The 13,880-nt window shown below is 47.1% G+C and overlaps 5 protein-coding genes across 5 annotated transcripts; 2 read left to right on the forward strand and 3 right to left on the reverse strand.

Annotated features, from left to right (window-relative positions):
- Window positions 1-143: 143 nt before the first annotated feature.
- On the forward strand, window positions 144-3,567 carry VTP01DRAFT_2770 (uncharacterized protein; the record flags this gene model as incomplete). The annotated part of the gene is made up of 9 exons (XM_069381268.1): window positions 144-536; window positions 607-697; window positions 765-917; window positions 995-1,027; window positions 1,120-1,148; window positions 1,203-1,246; window positions 1,332-1,504; window positions 1,565-2,398; window positions 2,471-3,567. 9 exons carry the CDS (start codon window positions 144-146, stop codon window positions 3,565-3,567), a joined length of 2,847 nt encoding a protein of 948 aa, XP_069236977.1.
- Window positions 3,568-3,812: 245 nt separating this feature from the next.
- Window positions 3,813-8,147, reverse strand: VTP01DRAFT_2771 (uncharacterized protein; the record flags this gene model as incomplete). Its single annotated transcript, XM_069381269.1, has 13 exons — window positions 3,813-4,361; window positions 4,426-4,515; window positions 4,588-5,176; window positions 5,242-5,392; window positions 5,454-5,652; window positions 5,721-5,802; window positions 5,863-6,602; window positions 6,671-7,083; window positions 7,241-7,266; window positions 7,352-7,391; window positions 7,455-7,560; window positions 7,625-7,918; window positions 7,992-8,147. 13 exons carry the CDS (start codon window positions 8,145-8,147, stop codon window positions 3,813-3,815), a joined length of 3,435 nt encoding a protein of 1,144 aa, XP_069236978.1.
- A 397-nt stretch (window positions 8,148-8,544) lies between these two features.
- Window positions 8,545-9,460, reverse strand: VTP01DRAFT_2772 (uncharacterized protein; the record flags this gene model as incomplete). Its single annotated transcript, XM_069381270.1, has 5 exons — window positions 8,545-8,702; window positions 8,769-8,931; window positions 8,987-9,156; window positions 9,222-9,266; window positions 9,343-9,460. The coding sequence occupies 5 exons, from the start codon at window positions 9,458-9,460 to the stop codon at window positions 8,545-8,547; spliced, it is 654 nt and encodes a 217-aa protein (XP_069236979.1).
- A 132-nt stretch (window positions 9,461-9,592) lies between these two features.
- VTP01DRAFT_2773 (uncharacterized protein) lies at window positions 9,593-11,679 on the forward strand (the record flags this gene model as incomplete). Its single annotated transcript, XM_069381271.1, has 7 exons — window positions 9,593-9,724; window positions 9,842-10,019; window positions 10,119-10,265; window positions 10,343-10,437; window positions 10,502-10,613; window positions 10,676-11,157; window positions 11,221-11,679. The coding sequence occupies 7 exons, from the start codon at window positions 9,593-9,595 to the stop codon at window positions 11,677-11,679; spliced, it is 1,605 nt and encodes a 534-aa protein (XP_069236980.1).
- Window positions 11,680-11,708: 29 nt separating this feature from the next.
- Window positions 11,709-13,784, reverse strand: VTP01DRAFT_2774 (uncharacterized protein; the record flags this gene model as incomplete). Its single annotated transcript, XM_069381272.1, has 2 exons — window positions 11,709-12,524; window positions 12,582-13,784. The coding sequence occupies 2 exons, from the start codon at window positions 13,782-13,784 to the stop codon at window positions 11,709-11,711; spliced, it is 2,019 nt and encodes a 672-aa protein (XP_069236981.1).
- Window positions 13,785-13,880: the final 96 nt, after the last annotated feature.

The raw sequence follows: 13,880 nt of genomic DNA on the forward strand, positions 1-13,880 counted from the left end.
TGACGATCCTTCTTCTCTTTGCTACGTTACTTCTCTCTTTTCCATTTTCTTTTTATTCCTTTCTCATTCCCCTGTCTCTCTCTTCCTCCCCCCTTTTTTCTGATTCTTTGCATCGGGGCTTCCCGAGTTTTTAGAAAATCAACATGTATCGGCAACTACTAGCTTTGTCTGCGGCCTTGCTCTTAACACTGAGCAGCAGCAGTACAGAAGCGTCATCATCGTCGTCGACGTCGTCTTCTCCGTCCTCGTATATCCGCAAGCAACCGAACGCTTACATTGTCGAGTTGCAAGGCCGAGATACCAATGAGTTTTTTGCATCGTATCCCGGTGCAAAAGTACGCTACACTTATGATTCGGATATCCTGCACGGTGCCTCTGTTGAATTTAGCGATCCAGCCGCCGCGAAGCGCGCGCTGTCGCACAAGGATGTAGTCAATGCATGGCAGGTCGGTCATCACACTCGTCCGTCCGCGACAGCGGGTGCTAGTTTCCATCGCAACGACAACAACAATCGTACCCTTCAGCCTCTTGATCCTGTAAGCCATCATGATCGCCTCCAAATCCGACGCTTTGTGCAACAACTGACATGACTGTTCTGTATTTTAGGATCAAATTCAGACATTAACTGGATACAGCAATGCTTCCCGCCAGCTCAACGTTGACGGGTCAAGTGTGCGCGTGGGTATCATTGATTCGGGTGAGTTGTCTTTTACATCACTGGCTGGCTCAAAATGATACTGGATTTAACACAGTGAAAAAATTAGGTGTGGATTATCGACACCCTGCATTGGGTGGATGTTTCGGAACAGGATGCCGGATTGCGTACGGGTACGATCTCGTAGGCGACGACTATGATGGCAGCCCAGACTCGATTCGTCCCGACGCCGACCCGCTTGACGACTGTCCCGCCGGTGCAGGCAAGTAGACATATATTTATATATTTAGAAGCGACGACAAAAACTAAAATAACCCGACGCTCGTGGCTAAACCATAGTCGGTGCGACTGGTCACGGTACCTTCGTCACTGGTAAGAGGAGATGCCAAGAGAAAAAGGCGATCTGCGATCTTGGGGTTTATTAGCTGAGAAATAACTTTATATCGCCCACCCCGTTGCTGTAGGACTCATTGGTGCGATCGATAAGAACTATGCAAGTATAAGGCTAAAAGTCGTAGGTATCTGTACACTAATCCAAGCCATCTAGAACTGGACTGGTGCTGCGCCCGGCGCACAGTTGGGCATGTGGAGGTATGTAGTAAAGTATAAAACATTTGGAAAAGAAAAAAGTTGCCAGAGAGGGCAGGATGATCTGAATTTTGTTCCTTTTGGGCAGAGTATTTGGATGCAAGTCGCAGGTATCCACGACCGATGTGTTTATCAAGGCCATGGAGATGGCCTACAAGGCCGACATGGATGTGATCAACCTTTCGCTAGGCGAGAATGGTGGATGGGAAGAAGATGTTCTGGCTGTATTTGCCGATCGTTTGGTTGCTCGCGGCGTGCATGGTAGGAACTGTCACTACTTATTCTCCTCAATAACAATAACTAAATCCCTTCGTTTTACAGTTGTCGTGGCTACTGGCAATATCGGCACCAGTGGCATCTTCTTGGCTGCCTCGCCATCCACCGGTCGCAATGTGATCGCTGTCGGCTCGTTGATGAACACCCACTTACCAGCGTACATTTTAAATGTTACACGCATTGACGGCAAGTACAAGACTGATAATCTAGCCATCCCGTACCGAACCATCGACAACTCAGCCCTTGTCCAGCCCAACGCGACCAGTCTTGTTTTCGCTTCCGATGACAGTGACGATAAATGTATTGACAAGGACCTGGATGTGGATGACAACATTGTGCTTGTACCTCAGGACGGATGTAATCTGGACAAACAAATAGCCGCATACTCAAAGGCATCGGTCATCGTCGCCTACTCCAGCAGCAACGACTCGTCACCAACCAGCTACAGCAGCAGCGGCAGCTCCTCCAAATCCCCCGCTGTTGCGTTTATCAGCGGCGCTGATGCCAAGCAACTGTTTGCGTTTGTTCACAACAGCAGCAGCAACAAAAAGAAGAAGAAGCATGATCGGCCCTTGGAAGCCCAGTTGACATCCTTGCTCGTGTCCGTCCCTGCACCTGAGTCGCAAGCAGGCCGCTTTGCAGGATTCACGTCGCTCGGCCCTACCAACGAACTTCGTATCAAGCCTGAGATTTGTGCTCTAGGTTCGGATCTCCTTAGCACTTTTCCGTTGAATCTCGGCTCGTACGGGTTCCTGTCTGGCACATCCACTTCTGCTCCCTTGGTATCGGCCTACGTTGCCTTGCTCGTCGACTCGTTCAAAGGCCAGAAATTGACTGCCCAGATAGTCAAGGACTCGCTCTTGAACTTTGCATCGCCACGTACGTTTGTATTCAAATTTATACAACGCGTCACTTGTTTGCTAAATTAGATATATATTTTTGATTTATTAGTCAAATCGCCTGTCTTCGCCTACCCGTCGCTAGGCGACGCACCCGTCCGCCAAGGTGCAGGCGCTATCAACGTGGCGCGCGCTGTGCAAGGTCTCTCGCAGTTCCACGTCTCGCCGAGCGCACTCAGCTTCAATGATACAGAGCACTTTGAACCCACGCAAACACTCACCATTTACAACCATGCAAAGGAAGTGCTAGAGTTCCGAATGGTCCACGGCGCAGCGCTCACAACAGCAGGCTACGATCTGAAAAACGCGTCGGATTTCACACCGCAGGAGCCTATCAGCTTGGGAGTCCAAGATCCAACAGTTGCGACGGTCACCTTTTCAAAGAACCAGCTGCGCGTACCTGCTGGCGGCTCTGCAGAGGTGCAAGTGAACTTGAAGGTTTCCACGCACGTATTTGCGCCCAACTCGCACGCGATTTACGGCGGATACATTGGCGTCGAGCTGGACAATGGATCGATTGCTGCATCGATTCCGTATATTGGAATGATTGGCAACATGACCGACCTTCCCATTTTGGATCGGTCCAGCGGTTCTTCTGACTTGGCATACCCGTTCCCTAGCATCGGCAACCCAGATGGCTCTATCCTCGGTACCAAGGAGACCGGTCACTACTCGCCTGGACGATGGCCGACGCTGCTTGTACGTCTCTTGACGGGAACACCGCTCGTCGACGTCCAGGTGCTCGATGAACACAAGAAATTGCTCGGCTCTGTGCCTTATAATGCAATGAACGCAGACTCGACGCATGAATGGCTGCCGCGTAACACAAAGGCGGCCACATCCTCATCCACTCCCTACGAGGCTTGGGTGTGGACTGGCCAATACGTTGAGCAAGATTCTTCGTCAAAGGAGGTGCGCACCGTCTCGTCTGGAGGAGTGTATTATCTGCGCGTGCGCGCCCTGCGTGTGTTTGGCGACCGTACCAGTGATCGTGATTGGGATACCTGGACATCACCTCCTATGAAAATGAACTTGAATAGCAACAGCAGCAACAGCTCCAGTCAGTCGTCGTCAACAACAACAACATCGTCTATCAAGCCTTCGTATAAGCCTACCGACACTGCTTTGCCCATTTCCATCGTAATATAGATAGAGAAACGTTGCCTTGGCAACAATTTCACGTTGTTATCTTAAATTCAACATTCACCCGTTACACTTCACATTAACGATCTACCCCATCCTTTTTCTTTTATTTCTCTATCTTTGTGTAAAGAAAGCCTGCCTGTTTGATGTTAACTTTTACAACGACTGTTCCTTTCTTCTGCTTCTCCTTGTTTTACTCTCGTGGTTTTTTATTATTATTATTATCATTATTATTATTGTTGCAGTTATTATTATGTACAAATGGTGGTGGTGTTATCGCGGACCTCGCGCAGCCTGGATTCCACAGCCTCTGCTACTGGATCCAACGGCCCGCCCCCAAACACAGTTTGGGCACCAGGGAAGAATGCCAGGTGCTCCAGGTCTCCTGAGAATGTATAATTCTCATTCACCAGGCTGGTGACAGAGTTTGCAAATTTGTAGAGCGCCCTGAACTTGCTGAAATTCACCAGGCATAATGGATTGTTGAGTGTCGTCTGGTTTCCATCAACGTAGAACGTAAAGTCCTTGAGCACAATGGGGAAAAAGGGGATAGCAGGAGCACGGACGTGTGTAAATGCCTGGCGGTATGCAGCCATGTTGTTACCCACATCCAAGTTCTTTTTAAGCTGCCCCAGAGTTACCGAATCCTTGTATGATAAATGTTCTTGCAGCGCTTGCTTGCTGCTGCTGCTGCTTTGTGGGCAGTTGCTGCTTCCATTGTTGTTGTTGCTGCTGCTGCTGTATATCAGGCCCATTGTGATTATCATGCTTGTGTGGAAATTATTCCATTCGAGACAAAACTGTTAGGAGAGGTTAATAACGCATCGTTAATAAACAAAATATAAAAAAGGCTTCTATCTTTACCTTTGCAATTTCAATCAGCTTTTTGAGAATGATTTTCTGACGCTTGGACTGTCGTGCATTTGCAAGCTCATAGTCAACCCAGCGATTCAGCTAAATGTTGTTAGAAGATATATCTACAGTTAGAGGCCGAGAGGTTGACGATAACATCTCGATAAAACTTACAGTGTTGGCACGTTGTATCATCATGGCAATGTAGTCAATGCCACGCCTTTCTTTGGCTTGCTCTTGCTCAGAAGGAGTAGACTGACGCCAAGGACCATGTAGATAGTCATATGCAGTTATGCACTTGAAAATATAGAAATCGGCCAGCGTCAAATACTTTGCAACATCTTTAGAGTCAAATGTTAACAGTGGTGAGGATGTTGTCAACACGGATGCGATCGAGAAAGTCGAGGGCGAAGTTGGGGAGCTGGGTGGTGAGATAATTGACGACGCAGGAGTTGTAGCGTATGCTGGTCTGCGTGGTGAAACGATCGAGGATGGCGTAGGAGGTAAGAATGGAGACGGCGAGGTGTTTGCGACGGTACACGGTTTTGAATGTGAACTTGTCAACGCTACGAGAGAGTGTCGTCTTCTGGCATGCCTGGCTGCTTGCAGATCCAGTGCTTCTCGAATCGTGTGCGCTTCCGTGCTGAATCCAGCTCGCTTGATATCTCCATTAAGGAAGGCTTCGAGCCGAGTCTTTAGAATAGGCATGACTTCAAAGTCTTGATATTGTAACTTTATCCATCGTGTAATAACATTAAGTACTCTGAAAGAGAAAAAAGGCACGTTACGATGTATACAGCGGTGTAAAAGTAAGTACCCTACACTTACTTGACTTGGATGCATCGCTGCCATTTTTTAAAATATTCTGCTTCGCCAGGCTGCGCTTCTAGATGGAATCGAGCCATGAGATTTTCCAAAAACTCGGTGGACGTGGTGAAATAGTGATGGCTCATAATATACGTATCAACGTAATCGAGATCTTACAATCATACGCGTTAGTGTGCAAATAGAATTGGATATTAATGTATCTGCCCCGTTACCTTGCGCTGTCTCGTCTGCCAACTTGAGAAAAAGCTTTTCGCATGTGCCTGCCGTTACATGCAGTTTACCACCGACCATTTCCATGACCAGCACGTCTTGGCCGTTTTCAGAAACATGCAAAATGCTGCCCTCACAGTGTTGGTTTTTGGTAAGCGAAGGAGGATGGTTGGAGCAAGAGATTCCTGCCTGTTTCAGTATCTATAATAGAGGATCTTTTGTTAAAGTCGTATCCTAAAGTGACAAGACTTGTCTAGATCGAGAAATACCTCGTCATCTTCGTTGGCTTTCTTGTTCAGCGACAATGAAGAAGGATTACGTCGAAGGTTACGCACAATATGACCCCATGCACTGAGTGGATAGAAGTCAGCAACTGGAGGCAATATATACACAAATGCTCTTTGCTGTTACCTCTGATCGGTAGAGTTGGTTTGGCAAGAGCGTGAATTCGACATGGATGGCGTCAACTTTATACTGTTTGATCGACTCGGTATCAGAGTTCTCAGCGTGCTGGAAATAGTTGTTGCTGATGAATTACTGCCTGGATGATGTGTGAATAAATTCTTTAATCGGTTTAAATCGCTTTCGGATCGGTGATGTTTTAGGCTGCCCTCGTTGCTGGGATGGCGTACACGTAGAAACCCTTTGCGTGCTGTTGATGTAGATGATGGCTCTCTACGGCTGGTAGATATAAATGTCGGCTCTGCGTGCTCGATGTGAATAGACACAAGATTATCTCTAGAATGCATCGTTTGGAATGGTGACGACGGTCCATGCTTCGTAGTACTCGTAGTCGTGGTAGCAGCAGTAGTCCTTGTTGTCGACGCCTCCTCGATGATTGCTGTCTTAAAGGAAGCTTGAGATGACGAAGACACGGAAAAATAGCAAGAGTCGGATGGAATGAATCTATCGGATGATTCGTCTAGACGATTTTCCGCTTGGTTGTAACCGGTCCGCGTCAAGTCGCCATTCTCCTCTGCTTCTAGGTGCTGCTGGCAATAGTTATCAGCCATTCGGATATAAGTTCTTCTAGATGAAGGAGATGATAATGTCTGCACTGATAATCGTCGACTTTTAGGCGACGAAGAAGAAGAAGCAGGAGTTTGTTGTTGTTGTTGTTGTTGTTGCTGTATTGAGGTAGTGGACTGTAGCTACAAAGTGCAAGTATATAAAGTCAGTTTGGATGCCATGCATGTGCGAGCTCCACCCTTCCTCCGACCGCCCTATTTTGTCCCTTGCTCTCCTCCAGAACAGAAATAATATAGCGAACCTCTCCTCCTAGACTGCTCTCACGGCTCCATCGAGCACTGACGGTAGGATTGCTACGGGTGCTGCTGTTGCTGTTGCTGCTACCAAGACTACAAGAGCTGTTGACGGTGCACCCACTGTGGCGCTTGGTTCGCTTGTGAAACACGGATTCTTTAATCCGCTGTTGCTGGTGCTTCCTATGATGACCAAACAAGAACTTTTTGAATACATGCACGCTTTTCGAAGATTTGGTGCTGTTCGACAGGAGCGACGTAGAATCATCGTCGCTGTCATCGACGACGTGTTTCGTGTGCGTGCGGGTGCTGTTGCTGCCCATTGGTTGATTTTTCAATGGAAGAATACCACGTAGTAAACGTTTGCCCGCTAGGAGGTGAAATAGAGCAAGAAAATATGATGAGCTTCAAAATTGCTGAAAAATAAAAGGAAGGCAAGGGGGTCAAAGGGGAGAGAAAGAGAGAGGAAGAGAGAAAGAGAAGAAGAGAGAATACAATGTCACTCTCATGATATATATGTGCTTTACCTGCTGGAGAGTCTGCGTCAGCAGCACTGCGTCAAGGCATGCGAATAGAAAATATTATGATAGTTTTAAGTTGACAGGCAATCGAGAATGTCGTTCTTCTTCTGGATTTACCTTGATGGACTTGCACCCTGAGCTGTAAATTGATCGGATCCTGCAAAAAGCAACCCAATTGTCAGTTCCCTGTTCCTGTGTGACAATGTGAAAGGCCGATCACTATCACGCAACGTGCCTAAGCGATGTAAAGACGGATTGAGGAAAGCCAGTAGGGCATCCACGAGTTGATGAGCATGGGCCACCAGAGACTCGTTGATGGCATGAAGCTTGATACCACCAGAGGAATGAGCTTCTAAACCCCTTCGTTGAATTCCATATTAAGGTTTTTACCTGATGATCATTAAGCATGATGCCACCCGTTACAAGGCTCTCCACTGTCTGAACGATGTCCACAATCGTACGTGTCTCCCATCGTATCACGTCGTTGCTGCTTCGTTTCATCGAATGCTTCTTTGGCCTGCACAGGATAAGCTGGTGTGTTACAGACTGAAGCAGGGATGATGCACTTTGAATAGAAACAAGGAGTGACAGAGCTGATGAGCGATCGAGTATTTCGTCCAGCAATGTTGGTGTCAGTGTCAAAATTGTCATGATTGATTTCTGCAACGTTCCAAGTTGCCATGTCTAGGTTTACATGCCAATAATAATATGAGCTTACATCCGTCTTCTTCTTCTTCTCCTATCTACGGCTTTTTACCATCGCAACGTTGCTATCTAGTGACTGGAACTTTAGGAACAGCACTGCCAGAGCTGCTTGTCGTTCCTGTTGCGAGATAGTCCAGCTATCTTGCTCACACCGATCTACTATGTTGCGTCGAGCGTCATCAAAGTGTTGTTGTTCCATGGTCAACATGGCAAAAAATAATAAATCATACAAAAAGAAGCAAAGAAGAAAAAAAAGAAAAAGGGAATAGGGGATGTGAAGAGAACAAGAGAGCTTTGACAGTAATGAATAGCTGTTTAAGACGACGCTAGGTAACACACATTGTATCCTGCGAGTATAAAGTACGAACGATGCTACCCCTATTCTTTTTTGTCGTATGGTTTACGCGTACGTTGAAAGAGACAGGCACATGTAAAGCACACAATGTGATCTTCCCCTTCCTCCTTTTCTCACGACAAGCAAGCACCCCCCTGATGTCAACACTCGCAACAAGGGGCGCAACCTCTGGCTCAAGGAGCACTCACACATCCAACAACGGTCAAGCGTTGCAATCGGAGCCAAGGCAGCAATAAGCCTGCAGATTTATTTAAATAAGTTCGCGTCCGCTCTCGCCGTCAACGCTTGTCGTCCAAGACAGGCCGAATCTGCTCATTGGTGCCTCGTATGTCTTGAGCGATTCTAAGAGTTGTTCTACGCTATCGCAGCTTTTAAAGATGCGGGTATTTTCAGACTTTACAAAGTTCTCTGTATAGAACAACGAGTATATCAGTCATCTAATCCGCCATAGTATGATTTTCCGAGAATTTTTACCTTTCACAGCATGATCAATCCATTGAGTAAATAGATCAAAGTATCCCTTGGTGTTCAGCAGCAGAATGGGCTTCGAATGGATGTTCAACTGTGACCAGGTAATCATTTCTAGCATTTCTTCCATGGTACCGTAGCCGCCAGGCAAAACAATAAAGGCATCGCACTAACATTCAAGGTAAGAGATAAGGATGCTTAAGCGACAGATCATAACAACTTACCAAGTCGCCCATGGTTCTCTTGCGTGTGTGCATATCAGGAACCACAATCGCCTCGAGGATCTGCTTGCTTCCATGTTTATACAATGGCTCAGGGACAATTGCTTTCCCGGTGCCTCCATTATCGATCAGTGCCTTGGCAACGGCACCCATGACACCGACTGATCCACCACCTATATCAGTTCACAATTTGCATTAGAATAACTGAATCTATCGCAGTGATGGGTGCCTAACTTGCCATATATCAAATTGTAGTTATTCTGGGCAAGCGCCTTGCCGAGCTCTAAAACGATCATGCATGTTAGTGGCTATGCATGCTGCTGCGGACATAACAAAGCAAATATGTATATACGCTGTACCTTCTGCTTCCTTAACGTAGATCGGGTCAGCTCCCGGGCCGGAGCCGCAAAAGACGCAAACGCTCTTGATCTCCTTGGATCGAGGTGCGGGGGTGCTCATGGCAGGTAGCGGCGACATTTCGTAACAGAAAAAAGGTGCTGCAAGCGTACGTTCGCAGCTATCGCATTTGTAACGATGTGTCATTCATTCATTCTCCGTTGCGGAGGGATCGCTCGCTCTTTTTCTTCCTTCCTGCTCTTGTCGCCATCGATGAGTACCCGACTCATCGTTGCCGCATTCTGGTCTGTCATCCTGGTTGGCATCCCGTTTTGGTGGAAAACAACCGAGGTGTACAGAGCAAGTCTACCCTTTGCAGAAATAGACTCATGGCAGACGCAACAGGTACTACAACAACAAACAGTCTTGACGGAAAACGCGCATGATAGTAATAAAAGAACACCTTATTCTATCATTTTCCTCTCCTCTCTGCATTGGATTTTTTTTGCCAACTCATTGTAGACGCATCAACTCGAATTTCCTTTACATTTTTATATCCACACGCCTCGCGACCTGAAAGCCGACCAGCTGTCACAACACTTGGAGACAACCTTGCAGAGTGAATTTGCAAAGTTACAGACATCTGGAGAATCATCTATCCATGTTGAGTCTTCTTTATACGACAGTGATGTACCGCAAGGTTAGAATTTGCTATGCAAGCAAAAAATCCCATCCTCCGGTTCAGTGGTTTCCTGATGCAAAATGTAATATTTCTCTGTGTGTGTATATATACGCGTAGATCATCTCCTGGAATTTCACGACAATGCACCTATCGGACACTACCACATTTACGTTCAGCCTATCGACCTGATAACTGGTTACGAATACAATGCCACTGTTGGAACTGGACGCACATTAATTCTACAAGTCAACAAGTCCACATCAGGTACGAAAATCATCTGTTAAATATTCACGTTGCATGGTCTTATCATTTATATTTTTTTGTCGATGATGAACAACAAGATTTGGAGTCTTCTATCGTTGGACTCGTCAAGGGCCTTTTCGTGCAAGAATACCAATTTCTTGACAGCATTGTACGAAGCGGAGATAACGACAATGTATGTGCTCCTTGTCGTTCATATAGACATAAGAACCCCTTTGGCTTACTCGGTTGTTTGGTAGAACGATATGCGAGCCATGAAATATTCAAAAGGCTATCAAATCACATTCAGTCTCATGAACGGCGATCCCGAAAGCGTCCACGTCGATTGGGATATTCGAGACGCCATTCAAAGTAATACTCTTACTTTTACGACGCATCATTCTAAGTTGCTAACAAAATCTTTCGTGCGTCAGGCTACTTATCACCGTTGCTAGGTGAACTCTCAATTTTATCCAACTTTACAGTAGATTCCCAGATACAACACTATGCTTCACTCTCAATGAAACCGCAGTTTCGGCCACGGGATGGAACAGCTGGATACCACTACTTTGACCCCGAGCAGCTGCCACATTTTGTCAACTCGGCCGACTGGAACTTGGCATCCACTATATCAGCTCATCCTACACTCAACTTTCTGGTCTACATACCGCCACTCAAAGAACGTCTGTGGATCCATGATTCGAATGGACAGCGTTTACGCGGAAACGCATTCTTGATACCTCGCTGGGGAGGTGTCGTAATTAGGAACGTGCCTGGGTTGAAGCAGCAGCAGCAACAGCAACAGCAAAACCAGCAGGTAGTGCATCTAGATAAACAAGCGCTGAAACCGGCCATGGCCACGTTTGTGTCGCAGCTTCGGACTCTTATGGGTGTACAGGATGCACAGACGATCAAGGTGAGACAAGACAAACAACATTGATGATTATCTTACCCGCTAAAGCAAGAAATAATTTTACAGATTCCACAGAAATACAATGTTACTTTCCTCCCTGCACCGCGGACAGGAATTACCTTGATGGAAAAGGATGCGCTTGTCAGACGGCGTACAGCCGAGAACATTGTCAATGCAGCATCTACGCTGCATTCGCTCGCTCAGCTGGTCGAGGAGATACCCAACATGGTTGTGCTGGACCATATAGGCCGTCTTGTGCGTGAATCTCTGCTGGCTCTGGAGCATGCTCGGGAAGCTCTGCAGCGAGGTGATTACGAACAAGCTGTCGCTCAATCCATTGACGCTATCGATCTAGCGGAGAAGGCCTTCTTTGATCCCACCATGGTCTCTATGCTCTACTTCCCTGACGAGCACAAGTATGCAATTTACATGCCGTTATTCGTCCCCATCTCGGTTCCGCTCATCATGGCGGTTGTAAAGTCCAAAAAGACTGGTGGCATCAACAATAAAGAGAAACAGGAATGATAAAAAGTGGGGACTGTATTACATACACTCTACTTTGATGATGAGGGAGAAGAAGGAGGAGCCTGGTAAACTCCGAATCTATAATCAAGATCTAGCAGCATTTTAAGGGCGTTTCGTGACCGCAAAGGACCAAATCCTCGTTCGTGTTCAGGTGTTGTAGGAGTAGGCTTGGTGGTGGTGGTGGCGGCGTGGCCGGGTAACGGGAAGAGTTGATGAAGGATCTCATAGACTGTCAAGGTAACACCGAATTGTGGAGATGATCTAAAGATACGTGCAGGACCGCCCTTGAAGAACGCCTTGAAGCCTTCTTCTCGCATGATCTTTGTGGCGGCATCGGCGATACCGTTGTATGTTGTTTGTCCCTTACGAGCTTCTACCTGCAGACGTGTCTTGATAACATCTGCGGGAGTGGTAAAGTAAGCGGCGGGCATACCGGCGATGGCGCCAGCCATGAGCAGTTCTGAGATGGTCAATTTATGGTCTGGTCCTTCGTGGAACAAGTCCTTCTTCAAATGTGCGTATGCAGGGAAGTAGATGGCCGAAAATGGAACGTCTCGCAACAAACATGCACTTGCACCCTTGTACAATCCTACGATACCGAGGTTCTTTACAATCCAAAGAGCGGAGCGGCGCGGTACACCCGAGTTTTTGGCTTGCTCTCCCTGTACTTGCAGACGGATCTTTACAATCTCAAGCGGGTTGGTAAAAACAACTTGGGAAGCGCCTGCTGCACCACCGGCAATCATTTCCTGCCAGAATTTGATTTCTCCAGTATCCTTGTTAATCAATTTTCCGCGCACAAAGTCGTTAACTGTCAACTTGATGGCTTTCTCGGGAGCAACACCCTAAAATGATAATTGTGAGATATCAAGTTCTTGAATTCAGGTTGTCTTTGTAATTACCACAAGCTGGGGACCTAAACCTCGGTACAGACCGACAAATCCTTCATTCTTGATGACCTTTTTGAAGCAATCTAAACTGTTCTTATAAAGCAATTCGCCGACGACCTTGGAGCGCTGGTTCTGCATTCGGGTCTTGACCAAGTCGATAGGGTAGACGGCGGTGGCACCGACGGCACCGGCAATGGAACCGAGGATGAATGCATAGGCGTTTTCAATGATCTCGTACAGGAGACCGTGCTTCTTTCTGGACTCTGCCGCTTCGACGTTGACGGTTGGCTGAGGTTCAGGATGTTTCCATCGAGGATCCAAAATCTTTCCAAAATCATCTAGACTCAACCTTCCTGAAGCATCGTCTACGCCAGCAAAGTGGAAAATAATATCGGCCTCCATAGGTGTGAAGATGGTATAACGGCTGGCCTGTGCAGCGTGGTTTAAAAAGTCGGCCTTGGTGATCTTCTTATCAGGACTGGTTTCGATAGCGCGCACTATCACAGACTCGACCATGTCGATGTTTCGAATAACATTGTGGAAGGCAACGACGTTTGCAAAGCTTATCTTGTTGCCACTGCCGGCATACAGGTTGCACAGCGTTGGCAGATGGTCAATAACCTGGTCCGAGAGCTTGTGCTTTGCAATATCCAAAATGATGCGCTTAAAATCTTCTGGGCGGATGTAGCCAGTCTGATCTTTATCGTAATGTTTGAATTCCTGTCTCAAGCGTTCGCCCTGGAGACCTCTGAGCAGTTGTGAAAACTCCTCGTAGCTCAACTCGTGGTGGCCTTCCTTCTTTCCAATGTAAAGCTTCAACCAGTCGCAGTCGAAATCAAAAGGTACCGCGTCCTTTGGCATATTACTTGAAAGGACATCCTTGAACTGGTCGAACGTGACCTTGCCCGTGCCTTGCACGTCAAACAATCGGAATGCAATCTCGTACTCGGCATCGGCTTTTGAGAGCAGGTTCTGGAAGATGACGAACTCCTCAAACGACACAAGTCCACGACCAGTCTTGTCTGCGAGCTTGAACAGCAACCCAAACTGCTCGCGCTGAATCTTCTTAAAGTCTTCACCGGGAGCTATCGCCTCGAGAAAGTCGTCCTTGTTCATGAACTGCTCATTGTCCTTTGTAACGCTCGCGTGCTTGTAGAACAGCCGTCTGTACTGTTCAGAGCGGCCGAGGTTTTCTTGGGCTTGTTTGGCCGACATACGGGAAAGGTATGGGGTTGGGAGAAGGAAGAGGAGGAGAGGAGGAGGAAAGTAACGGAAGAGAAAGAGAGAGAGAGAGAGAGAGAGAGAGAGGTA

The sequence above is a fragment of the Rhizomucor pusillus genome (assembly GCF_041956525.1).
Source record: "Rhizomucor pusillus strain CBS 183.67 unplaced genomic scaffold VTP01scaffold_14, whole genome shotgun sequence".
Classification (NCBI taxonomy): Eukaryota; Fungi; Mucoromycota; class Mucoromycetes; order Mucorales; family Lichtheimiaceae; genus Rhizomucor; species Rhizomucor pusillus.